Below are 16,314 nucleotides of genomic sequence, written 5' to 3'. Positions count from 1 at the left end.
AGATATCTGCAGTACATTCAAACAGACATCACACTTATAATAACATCCAAAAATCTTAACCATAGCCCACAAGGTCCTACAGAGTGTGGCCCTGGCCTATTTCTTTGATCTCATTTCTACCCTTCCCTTCTCTTACTTCACCATCTACACTGGCCTGGCTATTGCTTGAACATACTAAACTCATTCCCACTTCAAGATTTTTGCACTTGAGCTTCCTTTTGCCTAGAACATTTTCCCTCATATCTATGTTTTGTCACTTTATTCAGGTCACTGTTCAGGTGTCATTTGCTTTGAGAAGCCTTTTTGACCAGGCAATTTAAAATAGCTGTCTTCTCCATTACTCTTATCTCCTACGTTGATATGACTAATCATATATTGCTAGTCATCTCCTTGAAGTGAAATTATATTAGTACGTTCTTCCATGAACAGTCAGAAGGCCATTATGACTAGAAGAGAGAAAGAGGTGAAGAGTAGAAGGAGATGAGGTCAGAGGAGTAGGCCAGGGCTAGATAGTATAGGGCCTGTGGGTCATGGTAAAGAAGTTTTGGATTTTATTATGTAATGTCTAGTTGGATGGACTGATGTTATACCTGACATTATGTAATTGTTTATTCATTATCTGTTTCTTCCCCTAGTCTATAAACTTTATGAAAGCACAGACTTTCTCTGTCTCCTTTGATCTTCAATTCTCAGTGTCTAGAATGGTGCTTAATAAATATGTTTTTAAATGAATGAGTGGATGAAAGAAGTAGAGACTAAAGAGAGTAGTGCCTGGAGAGGGAGATGCATTCATGGCTTAAGACAGGGGATAGAGGTGATCTCTTAGGGGTAGAGTATAAATGGAAGAAAAATACAGGGCTGATGATAACACTGGGTAACACTTAGAGGTGTTGAAGGTGGGGGAATGCCATGAAAGAAACTGAGAAAGAGGGGTTTGAGAGGTAGAAGGAGAACTAGGAATCAGTGATATCCTGTAAAGCAAGTGATTTTGCACTTGTTTTTGTCCTTGTCCCCTCTACCTGGAACACTTTCTCCCCATGTCTTCAAGTGGCTAGCTCTTTCATAGCATTCTGGTCTTAGCTCAAATGTTACCTCTCAGAGTCTACACAATCTAGAATGACTCCTATACACTATCACATTGCTATATTTTTTAATAACTTTACACTTTTTAAAAAAAATTGTCTTCATTTACTTGTTTATTATCTATAAGTTTTAGGAGAGAAGGGATTTTCTTTGTCTTGGTCAGTGCTATAATTCCTAGAACAGTGCCAGATACTCAAAAAATATTTATTGAATGAGTGAAGGAAAGAATTTTAATCAGAAGGGAGTAATCAATATTATGCAATACTGCAGAAAGATAAAATAGGATTAAAATTTATGAGGCTGATGGTTTTGATAATTTAAAGATCATTGATGACATTAGTGGGAGCAACTTCATTAGGGTGTGTATTAGTCCGTTTTGTGTTGCTGTAACAGAATACATGGAACTGGGTAATTTATAAAGAAAAAACGAAACTTATTGCTTACAGTTTCTGAGGCTGGGAGGTCCAAAGTACATTTGGTGGTGGCGACAGTGACTCAGGCGTCTCACATTACAAGATGGTGGAAACAGAGCAGAGAGAAAGAGAGACTCTTCTCTTCTTTTAAAGCCCTCAGACCCATGCCCCTGACCACCATTTTTAATCCATTCACTACTGCTTGATCCTACAATCTAATCACCTCTTCAAGGCTCCACCTTTCAATTACCATGATAGGATTTCCTACCCTCTTAACAGTTACCGTGGGGGCTAAGTTTCTAATACATAAAACTTAGGGACACAATTCAAGCTTCAGGGAGCTTTGGGGGGACATAATTCAATCCACTACAAGGTGTTTGGGAGAAACCAGAATAAGTAGTTAAAGAATTAATGGAGGGAGACTGGCTGGTTAGCTCACTTACGTGTATCCCTGAACTGGCTAGCTGCCAAAAAAAAAAAAAAAAAAAAAAGGAATTAATGGAGGTGAGGAAGCAGCAGAAGAAAAGGAGACAGGAGGCATAAAAAGAGGAATGCAAGTCAAGGGAAGTGGTTTTTTTTTTTTTTTTTTTTGGTGTGTGTGGGGGGGTGGGTAATGGTCAGAGCATACTAAAGAAGGAGAAGAAAGAGCCAGGCAGGGTAGAGAGAAAGATTAATTCATGTATCAGTCAGTTATTCACTAGTAGAGGTGCTAAAGAGAGGATGACACAAGGTCCCAGTAAAAGAACGAAAGATTCAAAAGAAAGTCCAAGAAGTTTAAAGTAATTTTACTATTTAATCCATTGTTTTTTACTTGGGCATGATTTTGTCCCCAAGGGGATATTTGGCAATGTCTGGAGACATTTTTGGTAGTCTCAACTTAGAGAGTAGAAGGTGCTACTGGCATCTAGTGGGTAGAGGCCAGGACCAGGGATACTGCTAAACATCCTGCAGTGCACAAGACAGCCCCCCCATAACAAAAACTATCCAGCCCAAAATGTCAGCAGTGCCGAGGTTGAAAACCCTGACCTACATAGTTGAGTGGCACTTCAATATCTTTTGTAATCTCTGTAGATTCTGAGAATCCTTGGTATCACATCTAATCTTGGTTACTTCTGTCCCATACATCTGTATTCCTTTGTAGTACCTAGTTTTAAATTCTTTTTTTTTTTTTTTTGTTCATTTTTCTTTCTAGTAAAACTTTAGGTATTTTTGGTTAGTTTTCTCCTGTATCACTGAACACACATTTATAGAGCATTTAATATGTTCAGTTTGGGTGATTGGGCAGGTGGTTCTTCCATTTTCTATGTATGGATATTATGAGAAGAAGCAAGTTTAGGAGGAAAGATTTGTAGGTCAGATTAGAAAATCTTATATTTTATGCACTGTTGGGTTATTATATTGAAATGAACAGTGGGTAACTGGCTGCTTGTATGTGCAGTTAAAGAAGAACAGTAGGATGGAGATAGAGATTTGGGAGTGTTTAGTATTCAGTTGGTCGTGAAGGATGTGGAAAATCTCAGAGTGTCTAGCAGGAGATGAGGATCAAGGAAAAATAATCTGGAGAATACAAAAATTGGGGAAACTGAGGAGTGGCCAGAATGGTAAGACAAGAACCAAAAGACACTTGGGCCATAGAAGCCAAGGAAGAACTTATACTTTGAAGGTATGGGAGAAAGAGGGCAAATATTGATTCATTTGAGGGTGATAAAGATCTAAAGTTTCTTTAAAAGGGTATGTGAGTCTTAAGTATGTTTATAGGCACAGGGAAAAATTCTACAGAAGGGAAAGACTTTAATTATAGGAGAGTGAGATAGAGTGAGATTTCTGAGGATACCATGGGGGATGGCCTCTAGAGGACCAATGGAAGGATCATTCTTAGACAAGAGGAAAGAAGGAGGAAAAACATGTAGTAGAATAGCTAGAAAATTGGTAGTTGGCAGAAGAGTGGTTGAAGTTAAGGGTCTAGGGTGAAGAGAGAAGAAAGTAACCCTAGAAGTACCAGGAAAAGACTGTTGTAAGAAACTGGAGGAGGTCAAGGAACAGGAGGACTGGGAGAGAAATAAGGAGAGAGGCCACAGGATAGGCATTGTGGACATCCAAGTTTATAATGTCAGCATCAGAGCAGTGATGAGATGTCTTTCAGGTTGTGATCTTGATTGCTGTCCTGGAATGGAAGTGAAGATTGTAGGAATTGAGGTCAAGCAAATTTGAGGCTGTGTTATCAGATGATCTGATATACCTACGTTCAAACAATGTAAGAGTGATGGCAGAGATTTGTTAGACAGGAAGAGTATGAGCCTTCGGTGAATGTTGGGGGATTTGGTAGACATTAATGAAGAGGCAGAAAGGATAATGTGCCTGGATAGCATGAACACAAAGGAAAAGTAGAAAAGAATAATAAAAACATTTATTAGGCATTGTATTAGTCTGTTTTTTGTGTTGCTGTAACAGAATACCTGAGACTGGGTAATTTATAGAGAACAGGGGTTTATTTGGCTTATAATTCTGGGACAGCTGTATCTGGCCCAGGTGTCAGGCTGCTTCTGCTCATGGCGCAAAGTGCTAGCTGGTGGGAACAAGCAGATCACATGGTGAGAGGAAGTGAGAGGAAGAGAGAGAGAGAGAAAGAGAGAGGTGAGGGGAGGGGAGGGGGAGAGGGGAGAGGATGAGAGGGAGAGGAGAGAATGAGATGAGATGCCAGGGCCTTTTTAAACAACCAGATCTTCCAGGCATATACTAGATACCAGCTGTGATTTTAAGTGCTTTCCATGTAGTAAATTGTTCAGTTGTCATAATTACACTAAAAAGTTTGTAGGGTCATTATTCCTGTTTTACAGATGAGGAAACTGAAGCACAGAGAGCTGGAGTACCCCAGGATCACACAGTTACTGAGTAGTGCAGCTGGGATTTGAATACAGAGAATCTACCTGTGGAGTACATGCATTTTACTGTAACACTATACTGCCCTTGCTCTTATAGGGTATGCCATATAAAATCCTATAAATGGCCTAGAAGTAGCAGTGGAAACTAGGAGAATGCCTCTTTTCCCACATCCTAATTTACAGTGAATGAGAATAAGTAGCTTCTTGTCTAGAGGGATTCAGGAGATAATTCAGGAGATAATTTAAGGCTATAAGGTAAAGAGAGAGTTTTTAGAAAGGTTGAAAGGCACAGGGAGGTTATTTAGAATGGAATGGGGGCTATAGGAGGGTGCCTAGAAGTGAAATGGTGGGGAGAGAGCAAGCAGCAATAAGGAAATAAAGGTAACAGGTTAGATAACCTGGAAGGTTGCAGTTATTCCAGTGGCTAAGGATGACAAGGGTTGGAGGCTTGTCAAGGCTAATGGGGCTGCTGCAGGCAGATATGGGTTAGAGGTCTAGATGGTGTCAGGGACCTGATGATACAAGGGGATTTGGGCTTTCCCTATTTTCATGAAATACACTCCATTCATTATTGTATTATTGTTAAACTTATAGAGCCAAATCCTGTTCTTATGTCCCATCCAAGTAGCTAACTGTTTACAGCACTTGCCATAGTCTTGTCTTTTCTAATTCACTTTTGACATTGTCTTGTTTCTACTTGCTGTCTTTCAGCTGTTGGATGATTTATTGGGTTTTAATGGTGTGCTAATTAAAGAGAATTTTGTTCTTCCTGCCTTCGGTTGCTCAGTTTATACCTTTAAACATAGTTATCATCAACAGTATTTTGGCTTTTGCTCTTTGCTCTGTGTTGCTACCACATAGATCTGTGCAGATGGTCTAATTTAAGTATTGCTCTCCTCTTATTTGGAAATCGGAAGCAAAGGGCTGCAGAATTTCTAGGCATTTGAGCAGTTGGGCTGAAGTTTATCTAAAATAAATTCTTGCATGTTATTTATAACCCATGTTATTAATGGCATAGTGGGATCAATTAGGATCATTTAGATGTGTTTGAATCACATTTCTCTACTCATTAATGATAAAATTCTCTTAACATATCTGTAAAAAGTCAAAACTTTTTTTTTTTTTACCCTTTAAAAGTAGTACTTATTTGTTAGAGCCTCTCTGTGAAAGGTGCAAAGTAGTACTTATCTCTTAGAGATGGTATTAGTATTAGAAAGACCATACGAAAGCATCTAGTGTAATGTTTGACATGTGGTAGTAGCTATCATAATCCAGTTCTCTGTGCTTATTGCTTGAATTTCATGTTAAATATTCCTGTTGCATACTCTGAAATTTTCCTGTTCACTTCGCAGCTCTTGAAATGTTACTGTTTTATTCACTCCCATGTTTCAAATTTGAGTACATCAGTTTTCAACCCAGAATATTAAAATCAGTAGATATATATTCCACGTTTCATCTGTTTGTTTTTCCTATTTGATTCAATACAAGAGGGTGATGGGTGGTCAGGGTATTTAGCTATCTCTCATGTTCTGGGTATATGCTTCAGATAGATTGCATACCACACAGCTAACATGGTACATATGAGTATGGCCTCTGGACTGCTTGGTAAGAAATCATCCAGCACTCTGAAGTAACTGCTGCTCCTGGTTATAGTAATATATTTTCCCTGCTTGTCTGAGTTTCCCTTATACTTGTTTCTTGCCACTTCGCATTTCCTGATTTACCTCCCATGAGCAGAGACCCATACTTGTTAGCTTTGATAGTTGTGTTTTTTTACCCCTTTTTTTGTGCCCTGTTCTTTCACTCGTTAACCTCCTGGTTTTGATTCTCTTTCTGCTCTGTCATTTTTTTCTTTCCCCTTCTCCTCTTCCTCCCCTTCCTTCTCCTTTTCCCCCACTTCCCTTTCTCTCCCCCTCCCCTTTTGGTTCCAGTCTGTCTAGAAATTCTATTTGAAAGTAGTGAGTCTTTTTATTTTAATTTTTATTTTTTTACTAACAGATGGCCTAATTTTCATTGGTAGTGAATGGTAATCACTTCACAGCTCATTCAGTCACGAGGACAGTCATGTCTGAAATTAAGATACTTGGAGAGTGCTTGTATGTATGTAGCTATTTGAGATTTTATCTCTGGAGTGTTGTATGTGTATAGTTGTAAAAACCAAATATGGTCTAAAACATACCAATCTTTATAATGAAGTTATTATTCTTTATCTTTACAGGGATTTGTGGAACTGACTATATTTCCTACAGTTGCAAACTTAAATAGAATCAAGTTGAACAGCAAACAGTGTAGAATATACCGAGTAAGGATCAATGATTTAGAGGCTGCTTTTATTTATAATGATCCCACCTTGGAAGTTTGTCACAGTGAATCAAAACAGTAAGTTATATACTTTAAAAGTTGATATTTCTAACAGTTTTTGATGTTTTTTTAATGAGTGGATTTATTTTTTTCAACAGTTTTTCTTAGATTATTATTAGACTGTAGATCCCCAGTTTTTAAATTATAATTATTTTTTAAATTATAATTTCTGTTGCTTTTACCACTCTACACATTTGATTCAAGTGATTTTGCTAGCTCTGTCCAACATAGTAAGTTATTAAATTTCCCTTTTTCATAGTACTGTTTTACAGAAGTATTATTTGGGAATTTGAAATAGATTTTCTTAGCCATTTTCCTGCTTCTAATTTTTTTAACTATTCATAAATATTAAAAGTAATTTTCAATGGGCCAGATGGTCACCATAATCTATAGACTAGAGACTACTTTAAAATAATTCTGTAAAATATTTTGACTGCTTTAAAATATCTTGTAAAAATATTGTGTCTAAAATGTCTCATTTCTTTACCTTAAATAAAGATTGCATCTATTTAGGCTACTTCTTATTTTTATTAGTAAGTAAATATTGTGATCAGTTTTATGTTCTATTTTTCCATTTAATGCTTAGTTTCCACTTTTCCATATAAGTATATGTATACACACATATAGGTTTCACAATTTGTCATTTTTACGGTCAGGTAATACTTCATTTACTCAGTATACTGCAGTTTGCATGATTACTCTCCAGTTGTTTATCATTTGTATAATTTCCAACTTTTGCAGTCATAAGTAATGTTGACTGAATTTTTTGGCACAGTTAAGTTTTCTTTCCCCTTTGAATTATTTCCTTAGGCAAATAGGATTCCTTATCATTCTTATGGCTCTTCTTAATGTTTCACTTGATTGTACCCCAGTATGATTTATACTAATTTAAATACTGTCAACTACATTTGAGGGCACTTATTTTTTCAAAGCTTTGATAGCATTGGGTTATATTATTTCTGTGATTCTTATTGTTTTGGGGTGGGATGCCAAATCTTGATCATAAACTCTTTTTAGTCAAGATGATATTTTAACTAATTAGATGTATAATAATGTTTTAAGGTGGCAGTTCTCAAAATGCTTTCCCAGATAAGCAGCATCAGTGTCACCTGAGAGCTTGTTAGAACTGCAAATTCCCGCGCATTACCCCAGAGCTCCTGAATCAGAAACTGGGGTTGGGGTCCTGCAATTTGTATTTTAACAAGCCCACCAGGTCATGCTGATACAGGGGGAAGCTTAAGAACAAGTGCCATAAGGGATTGCGAGGGTTGAGAAGGGAGGCTTATCTTTAGACACATTTTTGATCCCAATAATCATTAGTTTAGAATCTTTTGCACTCAGAGAGGAAATAAGTGGTGTTGGAAAAATTCATAGAATTCCTGAATTGCTTCTGTAACTTCCCATTTCACAAAGATGAGTTTTTGAAATTACATTGCTTTTACAGCCACACTTATAGAGCTGATATAAAAAGACTTATTACATAACCATCTGCATGCCTTTTCCCCTAGGAAAAAAACAAAAACCAAAACCATTTATTTGCCTTTGAAGTAGTAAGTTTATACCATTAATGAATGGAAAAGACACCTGTAAAAGTACAAATAAGGGACCCATTGCCTTTGCCAGAAGCTCAGATTATCTACACTATCCATCCTAGAACCTTGCATTTGGTAATAGGGTAAGAAGTCTGTCCATCTGCCTGTTACAGAACACACAGTATTTGCATGTATGCTTTATTAGTAATTTGTTGCTGCTGCCCAAGTCTCAAAGAAGATAATCTGTTACAGTGCAGTGACAGGAAGAGTAGGCTCCTAGTCTGGTAAGGAATCTAGCTTTACTTTGCTATGTTTATTTTGATGATATCCCCTAAAATTTTTCTCTAGTGATATATGGAAGGTGCCTCATCACTTTTAGTGTTACAAATAAAGAAAAGGAAGTCATAAAGGGGAATCTTTTCAAAGGTTATGTTAGGAAATTGGGAAAGAGAATGTATTTAAAATTTTCTGTCTAGCTACAACCAGAGCTCTGTTGGCCATGGTCACTTAGTAAATGCTTGGCTAACTACCCCTGTTTTCTTCCCTTGCTCTAGAATCTTGGTTACTCTCTAAGAGAGATGACATCTGTTATTTTTGCTGGTGTTCATTTATTCTCTGACTTGTTCAAAAAAAATATTTGAAATTGGTTTGAGAGTTTTATTAGACAAAAGTTTTTAAAAATAGCTAAGGAAATTAGCATGAAGGATAAACAAGTATAGGACGATGGGTACCCACTCTTAATTTACTGCACAATTCCCAGAGGAAAACTACAGATTTGGTTCTAATATTTACGGTTTCCATAGCAAAAAGGGAAGCAGTATTGTTTGTAAGATTCATAAGACACAAAACACAAACACACCAGTTATTCAGAAGAAATGTTACTTTTCTTGGTAGTTGCATATGAAAAAGGTCTCCCATGGATGACATTATTTTTAAAGCAAATTTTGGGAAAGGCAGATAGATAAGGTCTTTATAACATGTTCCCAGACACTTCTGTTGTCTTTCATGTTTCTCAAATAACTGTCTTTTAATGAACCAATGAAGTTTCCAATAAAGCTAAAACAGAAATTAACTATAACAGTTTTGAAATTTAAAAATGAGACTTGAAATTCAATGGTAAAATTTGATCTTTGATGCCTACAAGAGTGTCCTAATACTCAAAGAAATAATGTACTACTTCACATTTTTTATCTGTTTAAAGTTAAGGTGTCAGTTCCTACTATTTTTGATAGAAAGAGTATGCTTACATTGGTTGAAATTCAGCTGCTTTGAACTGTAGAGGGATGTAAGGAAAGGAAACATTCAGATAAGAGACTAAAAAGCATTTCTACCTATTTTAGTTATTATACATAAACACAGCAAGATGTGTTAACTATAGCACAAACACCTCCTTGTTCAGCTAGTATATAGTCTAGTGCTATTCTATTGTCTAATACTATCTTTGTAAGAGAATTAATTCCCTCTTGTTGGGCTGCTAGTACCAATGCAAGCATCCCTAAAGTGGGAGAAAGGTTCCTGACCATGTGTTCATGGGTTGCTGTACCCCACCAAAGTAATATGGTTTGCCTAGAAAAATATTCTGCTCCATCTTCCTGATATGTGGGTAAATAAGATTTTTTAATTCTAGAAAAAGTTTTAAGAAACTAGTCCGATGCTGGGTTTCACTGGAATTGTGGAAGGAAATAGGAGTAAACAAATTCCCTAATAAGCAGACTCTTCCCATTCTCAAACTATCAAGGCATGCGTAAGCCCAGGGTTGGTCCTTTGCTCACAGCAAAGATGTGTTACCTAGGTGCACACATGATTCCCCTCATGTTATAGAAATTGATTTTTGTTCTTTGAGGAATACTGTTGGTAAAGATTGGAAAACCAGGGGTCAGTATTGGATATTGTCCAGGAGGTCTGATTCATTTTACATTCATAAAGATATTGCTGTTCCCTTAAGATACACAGTGAGTTTTGATTTCTGATTTTTCCATAAGCTAGAATCAATATAACCCTCATGGTTACTGTTGCACTTTTGTTTGACAAAGTGTAGAGAGAGTGGGGCTAAGAACTGAGTGCCATTTACTATGCGATTAGTAATGTTTTATTTATTTAAGCTGTGGTTTTAGGCTTTGGTATTGGTGCATGTGTCTCCTGAAACTGTTACTGGGCCCTCTATGGGAGAGGTTAAAAAGAGTTAGTTTTCCCAACTTAACCAGGCTTGAGACATTCTTATCATGGAGTTATCCTTCCATTCCTGGGTGAGTCCTATGAATCCCACTCCCAAAAAGGTCGTTACTTTGAGGGTAAGAGTAAGAGTGGCCATTATCTATATACAAAACTGTCAATTACAAGACACAAGATAAACTATACAAGAAAGTTTTGTAACTGTAAAATGGGACGGGAAATTCACCCATTCTTTATCTTAGTGCTTTTTCTTGAAAAGTGATTTCAGGTCTTTGGCAGGTTCTCAGGAGTATTCAGGTTTGGAGAAATCAGCATTAGTTTGCACCAAATGTCCAGTTGTTGGGATGGGTCTGCTGATGGCTTCTTCTGCTCTGTGGAGGATGTGCCCTGTTTGGGGATTAAGAAGAGACCAAAGAGGATCCAGATTAATAGAAGGAAGGGATTCTACCTGGGAGTGATGGAACCATGGCCTAACTCCTTTTCACATGATGGGAATAGACTCTGGCATAATGTACTGAAGCTTTATAATCTGTCCAGTAAAACAAGTACCTTCATTATTGGAAATTTCTCCAGAGATGCCTCATAAAGGAAACATGTCTTCTAATAATTTTTTAGCTACTGTTATAACATCAACTTTCTTACATGGGAAATCCTCTATTCAATCAGAAAACATGCTAATGATTACAGATATACCCAAACTAAATGAAGTCCATCTATAAATGTTCCAATGGTCCTGAAGTTTCTGCTGTCTCCCCAGAGTTATGTGTTTGACAAACCAATTATTGATTATAAACCATTTTGACAACTTTAGAACAGTCACCTCACCAATACTCTTTCATAATTGGATGATGTTGCCTTTTTTGTGATGGGTTGTGGAGGATGTTTTTATAATGAATTGTGGCTTTTAACAGTGGAAGCTTTTAAAGATCTGTAGTGGACAAGGCGGCCATCCAGGCCCTTTGTGAATTCATGCCCACGTTGGATTTTCATTCTCTTGATGCCAGTTTTGTTTCTCTGAATCAGGTGTGTGATGGTTTATTAAATAGATTATCATAGGGAAGTTGTCTTGGACATACCTTATGCATTTCATTCAAATTGAAAATCTTAACAATTTTAGTGACTGGTTGCATAGAAGCCTGTCAAAGAATTTCTTTGGTATTCAGTTAATTCTTGTTCTGTCTAATGCTGTGTTAGCAGTTTTATGGAATTAATCAGTTTCTTTATTAAAGTTCTGTGAATTCTCACCCAGTCCAATGGTATGACCATATTTGTAGGAATTGCATAAAGTTCCTTTTACAAGATTCATCTTTCACAAACATTCTACAGTTTCCTCAAACCTTCTGACTTTCTCAAACCTTTTAGTTTTGTACTATACTTTTCCTCTTCTCATTCTGGAACAATCCGGTTGTTATGCTTTAGGACCATTCTTTACTTTTCTTTTTCCCTTATGATTTTGACCACACAAAATTCTCTCCTACACAAGTTATTCTCTTTCTCTTTTTAACATTCTTTACCAAAACCACTTGAAAGTTATCAAGACAGCAGTATAATTCCCATATAACTTCTCATAGAGGCTCGATTATGGAGCCTCTTTTAGAGGCTACTCTAACTCCAGGAAGATACAAGGATCCTTCCCAAATCCTGGCCGTACCTCCAGGACTCTGCCCAAGTTTCTGGGCTGAAGGATCCCTCTCCACATACTTGCAACTAAACACACTTTATAATGATCTAACCTTGCTCGGTCCCTAGGTTCATTTGAGATCCAACCCTGTTCAACTCAAGGAACAGCATTTGCTGCTGGAGCATCAGTCAGATCAATCACTGGGTTGCAATTCATGCAGTCACTCAGCCTCTTGATGAGCCCTTTCTAATACCATCTATTCTCCTCTGGACTGAGGAAGGTACTTATGAGATCCTGAATGTCATCCCAATCAGGGTTACCTTGATGGGTGTGGGAGGGGGATGCCATTCTCTGTTGACCATCTGACATGGTAGGTCCCAAGGTTGGGCCAGTAGCCTTGGGAGCATCCCTATTATGTGGGGTAGAGAGGCATGACAGGTCCTCCTCCTACCCTGACTCAGGCTGAACTTGCTTTTTCAGCAGTTCCTCCCTCTGAACCGTGATCTCTCATTTCCTTTGTAAACTCTCATTCTGTAACAAAACATGAAAGCTTGTATACATAGGACCTCATCCCATTTTTCCTTCTTTTTACAGAACAAGTCTAATTGCAAATGTTATTGTAATTCAAAAATCCATTTTTAGGCTATTTCTTATCTGATTCCAACAAATACTGGTGCCAAGTGGTATTATAGAAGAAAATTATCTTCTTTCTTTTCATTGGCTCATAACTACATATTGTCCAATTCTGGAGGGTGCAGCTTTTGGATACTGCTTGTATTTCCCATGATTTTAGGAGAACCTTCTTCTAAGGTGACTAACACAAAAGCACTCATTTCTGGGGCAGTGTTTTGAATCTGTTAGTGTGGTGTCATATGCATCTCTTTCAGTCAACTTTTGTGTGTCAAGGGTGGTCCCAAACACCAAGGGGTTGCTTGGGTCCTGGAAGACCAAACCCTTCTGTGCCCCGCCCTGAACCCGCCGTGTGAGTTACAGTTCCATCTGACGCAGCAAGGAAGGGTATGTTCTTCTGGTGGGAGTCCCTATGAAGCTGCTGCACGTCACGAATAAAAATCTCAACACCTCTGCTAGACTCTCAGTCATCTGAAAGTTTCCCCAAGTACTGGAAGGAGCAATGTCTCTTATCTTTGGAGTTCTGTGACTCTCCTAGATCAGAGTGGTTTTGTTGCAGTCACCAAAGAATCCAGTCTCAGTTAATCATATTAAACATACTGGGCAGGACTAACACACAAACCTAGTACAAGTGTCTGCTACTTTGTTCTGGACCCTGAGTATGATCCACTCATTGGGGGCAACCTTACAAGACTCACACTTATCCTTGCCTGCACCAGACACCTTTTATTCACTCAAGGTGGGAGGATTGACATCCAGTAAGTAATCAGGTGGTGGATGCTCAAGTGGTCTGAACCAAGTGGAATGGACAGCTGCCTTGAGTTAGGCCTGCCTGGCTGCCACCAACAATTCCTTCAGGGTCTGCTAAGAAGGCAGCAGGCACAGACAGACAAACATCAACACATACTTATAAACCCAGACTGACTATTGGTAACCAAACCATGAGAACCTCTATGAGTAGAATTTCTATTTCCCATCTATTCTTCCCTGACACCAACCTAAGACTTTTGGAGCAAAAGCCGGACCAGTGCTTCCTTACGGAAGTTGAACCGTGGCTCTCTAGTCAAAACCAAGGGGAAAGATGGGGAAAACTGTCATGTGCTTTCGCATGCAAGGAATTTACCAAACCGATAGATGCCTTCCAAACCAAACCCAGACCTGAACAATTTCTTCCCACAAATGTTGAACAAGTTCCAAGGGGGCCTGCAGCATCATGGCAGGAAAATAGGGATCTTACAGCTAAGCCTCTAGACAAAACCTGTTTAGGTGGCCACTTTTGGGTGGGTGAGTGACCGCCCACCTCTCACTGGAAGGCTGTGGTGCCTCAGGGAGATGGTCACAAGGACTTTGTCCCTTCGTGGTTACCAAAATTGTTACCAAGCAAGGGTTTTGTGCACCCAATATGCACAGAAGCCAATACCATAGCACTGATTTTTGTGAGAAAAAAAGTTTTATTGTGAGGTCGACTGGCAAGGAGACAGGAGGCACTGCTCAAATCTGAACCAGGGGCTGAATGGGTTTTAGAGGATTGGTAAGAATCAGAGACTGGGGATTGGCTGGCTCCTGTTCAGGCCATATGACTAGGCAAAGGGTGATTGGTTGGGTTTGGGTCTGAGTCCAACTTTTTGGTTCCATAGGTGGAGAATTTTCAGGTTCCTGTGGTACTCTGGACGGCAGGGCTCATGTCTTTGCATGTGCTCTGCAAGGCAACTTGTAAAACAGCATGAAATAGACAAATAGAACTATTTTCAGCTAGTTTAACCAGTTTTCAACAAGTTTTATATGGTTTCAGTATCAGGTCAAATTTTGTTTTGATTATTTTAAAAAAATCATCCTTATTAATTTTGATATTGGCTGACTACTTGGGTTTTTCAGTTTGTGAAAGTTCATTGAGCTGTATACCTGGGGTATGTGTGCTTTTTTGATATATAAGCATATTATACGTCAATAAAATTTTTTTAAAGTAGAGAAAAAGTTAACAAGTAGTTACCAATTTTTGCAAAATCTACACCTGTAGTTTTAGGAAGCAAATGATTTTTTTTTTTTCTGACAAGATTATCATGTTATTTTAATTTAATATGGTTGTACATAATAAGTTCTTAGAGAACATTCTTTTGATTCTCTTAGTTTACTAGTTTTTCAGTATCCCTCTGTAGCATTACTCATCTTTAATCTGTATTTCCATGAAGGGGACTAGGAGTTGGAGATGGTGGAGGTTATAGGGCAAGGAAGGGCACATTAATATTTTTAAGTCATTATTACTCTGAAAATTGAAAACACTATAATCTTGCCCTGTAAATTTTGACTTCTATGAAGATATTACAGAAGGAGCCATATTTGATTTGCACACTGAAATCCAAACCATTGGAAGATTATTCTTCATGACTGGCTTCCCAGTAGATTCCATTTATAATGACTCATTCATTTTATTTGGACTTTACTCAGGAAATGAGGAGATTAAGTGAAAATAACTTTGCATAAAAAAAAGTAAGCACTGTAATATGTAATATTTAAATCTGACTTTCTTTTTGTACAACTGTCATAAATTTATTTTTGAATTTACAAATTCTGCAAGAATTTCTCAAATTTTGTGTTTTTGACATCTTTTTTTTTTTTTAAAGAAATGTATCTGTAGGTATTCAAAATAGTCTTTAAAGTTAGATGGTATGTTAACTAAGTGGTGGTGAGGATTCTGAGCAAGTGGCTCTTTCATACATTGCTAATGGGAATGCAGAATTGTACAGCTGTTCTGGAACACAATTTGACCCATTCTTAGAAAGTTAAACATATGTTTACCATATGACTCAGCAATCTCATTCTTGGATATTTATACTACAGAAATGAAACTTATATTCACCTATATCTATGTACAAGTGTTCAAGGCAGCTTTATTAGTGATATCCAAAAGCTGGAAACAAACTCAATGTCCTTCTGCTGGCCAGTGGATAAACAAACTATGGTATAATCTATACAATTTAATACTACTTAGTGGTGAAAAGGAACAAATTGTTAATACATGTAACAACCTGGATGAATTTTAAAAGCATACTGAGTAAAATAAGCCAGTCTGGTCTCAAGAGGTTATATTCTGAATGATTCCATTTATTTGACACGAGAGCACAAAAGTCTTTCTTTGAGTGATGGACTGTTGTATATCATGGTTATGATGTTGGTTACCTAAATCTGTATGTATGTTAAAATTTATAGAACTGTATACCAACAGAAAAAGTTAATTTTATTGTATGATATTTAAAAAAAAAAAGATGGCGTGTTATTTTTATTACTGTTCTATAGTTTTTATAACTTTTATTTAACATATTTATCTAACAGAAAGAATTATTAAAATATACTGAGAAGTATGTTTAACTACTTGCAGAGTCATATGTTTTATAGTTGTTACCCTGAATAGTTGTTAAAGTCGTAGTTTATATACATCCTTCCTAAATTGGTAGAGAGAGAGATGGAGATAGGGAAGGAATAACTTCTGTCAAGTTAAGACTGTATAACTTTAATGTTTCTTTAGTGACTTTTCCCATTTTATTTTTCCTTTGATTGTTCTGTAAAGCATATGAAACTTGTGCTTTAAATGGGTTAAAAATTTGTTAAATTAGAGAAATGTT

At 37.3% G+C, this 16,314-nt stretch overlaps 1 protein-coding gene across 2 annotated transcripts in view; it reads left to right on the top strand.

Moving 5' to 3' along the window:
* TAF2 (TATA-box binding protein associated factor 2) overlaps positions 1 to 16,314 on the top strand; it is a 97,165-nt gene that overhangs the window by 10,122 nt on the left and 70,729 nt on the right. For both annotated transcript variants that reach the window (XM_063079325.1, XM_063079324.1), the window contains exon 3: positions 6,597 to 6,757. In XM_063079325.1, the coding sequence (XP_062935395.1) occupies positions 6,597 to 6,757 (161 nt within the window). The remainder of the gene's footprint in view (positions 1 to 6,596; positions 6,758 to 16,314) is intronic.

Source organism: Cynocephalus volans, chromosome 15 (assembly GCF_027409185.1).
Source record: "Cynocephalus volans isolate mCynVol1 chromosome 15, mCynVol1.pri, whole genome shotgun sequence".
Classification (NCBI taxonomy): domain Eukaryota; kingdom Metazoa; phylum Chordata; class Mammalia; order Dermoptera; family Cynocephalidae; genus Cynocephalus; species Cynocephalus volans.
Note: the sequence above shows the minus strand (reverse complement) of the source record. Positions and strands in the feature narration are given on the sequence as shown.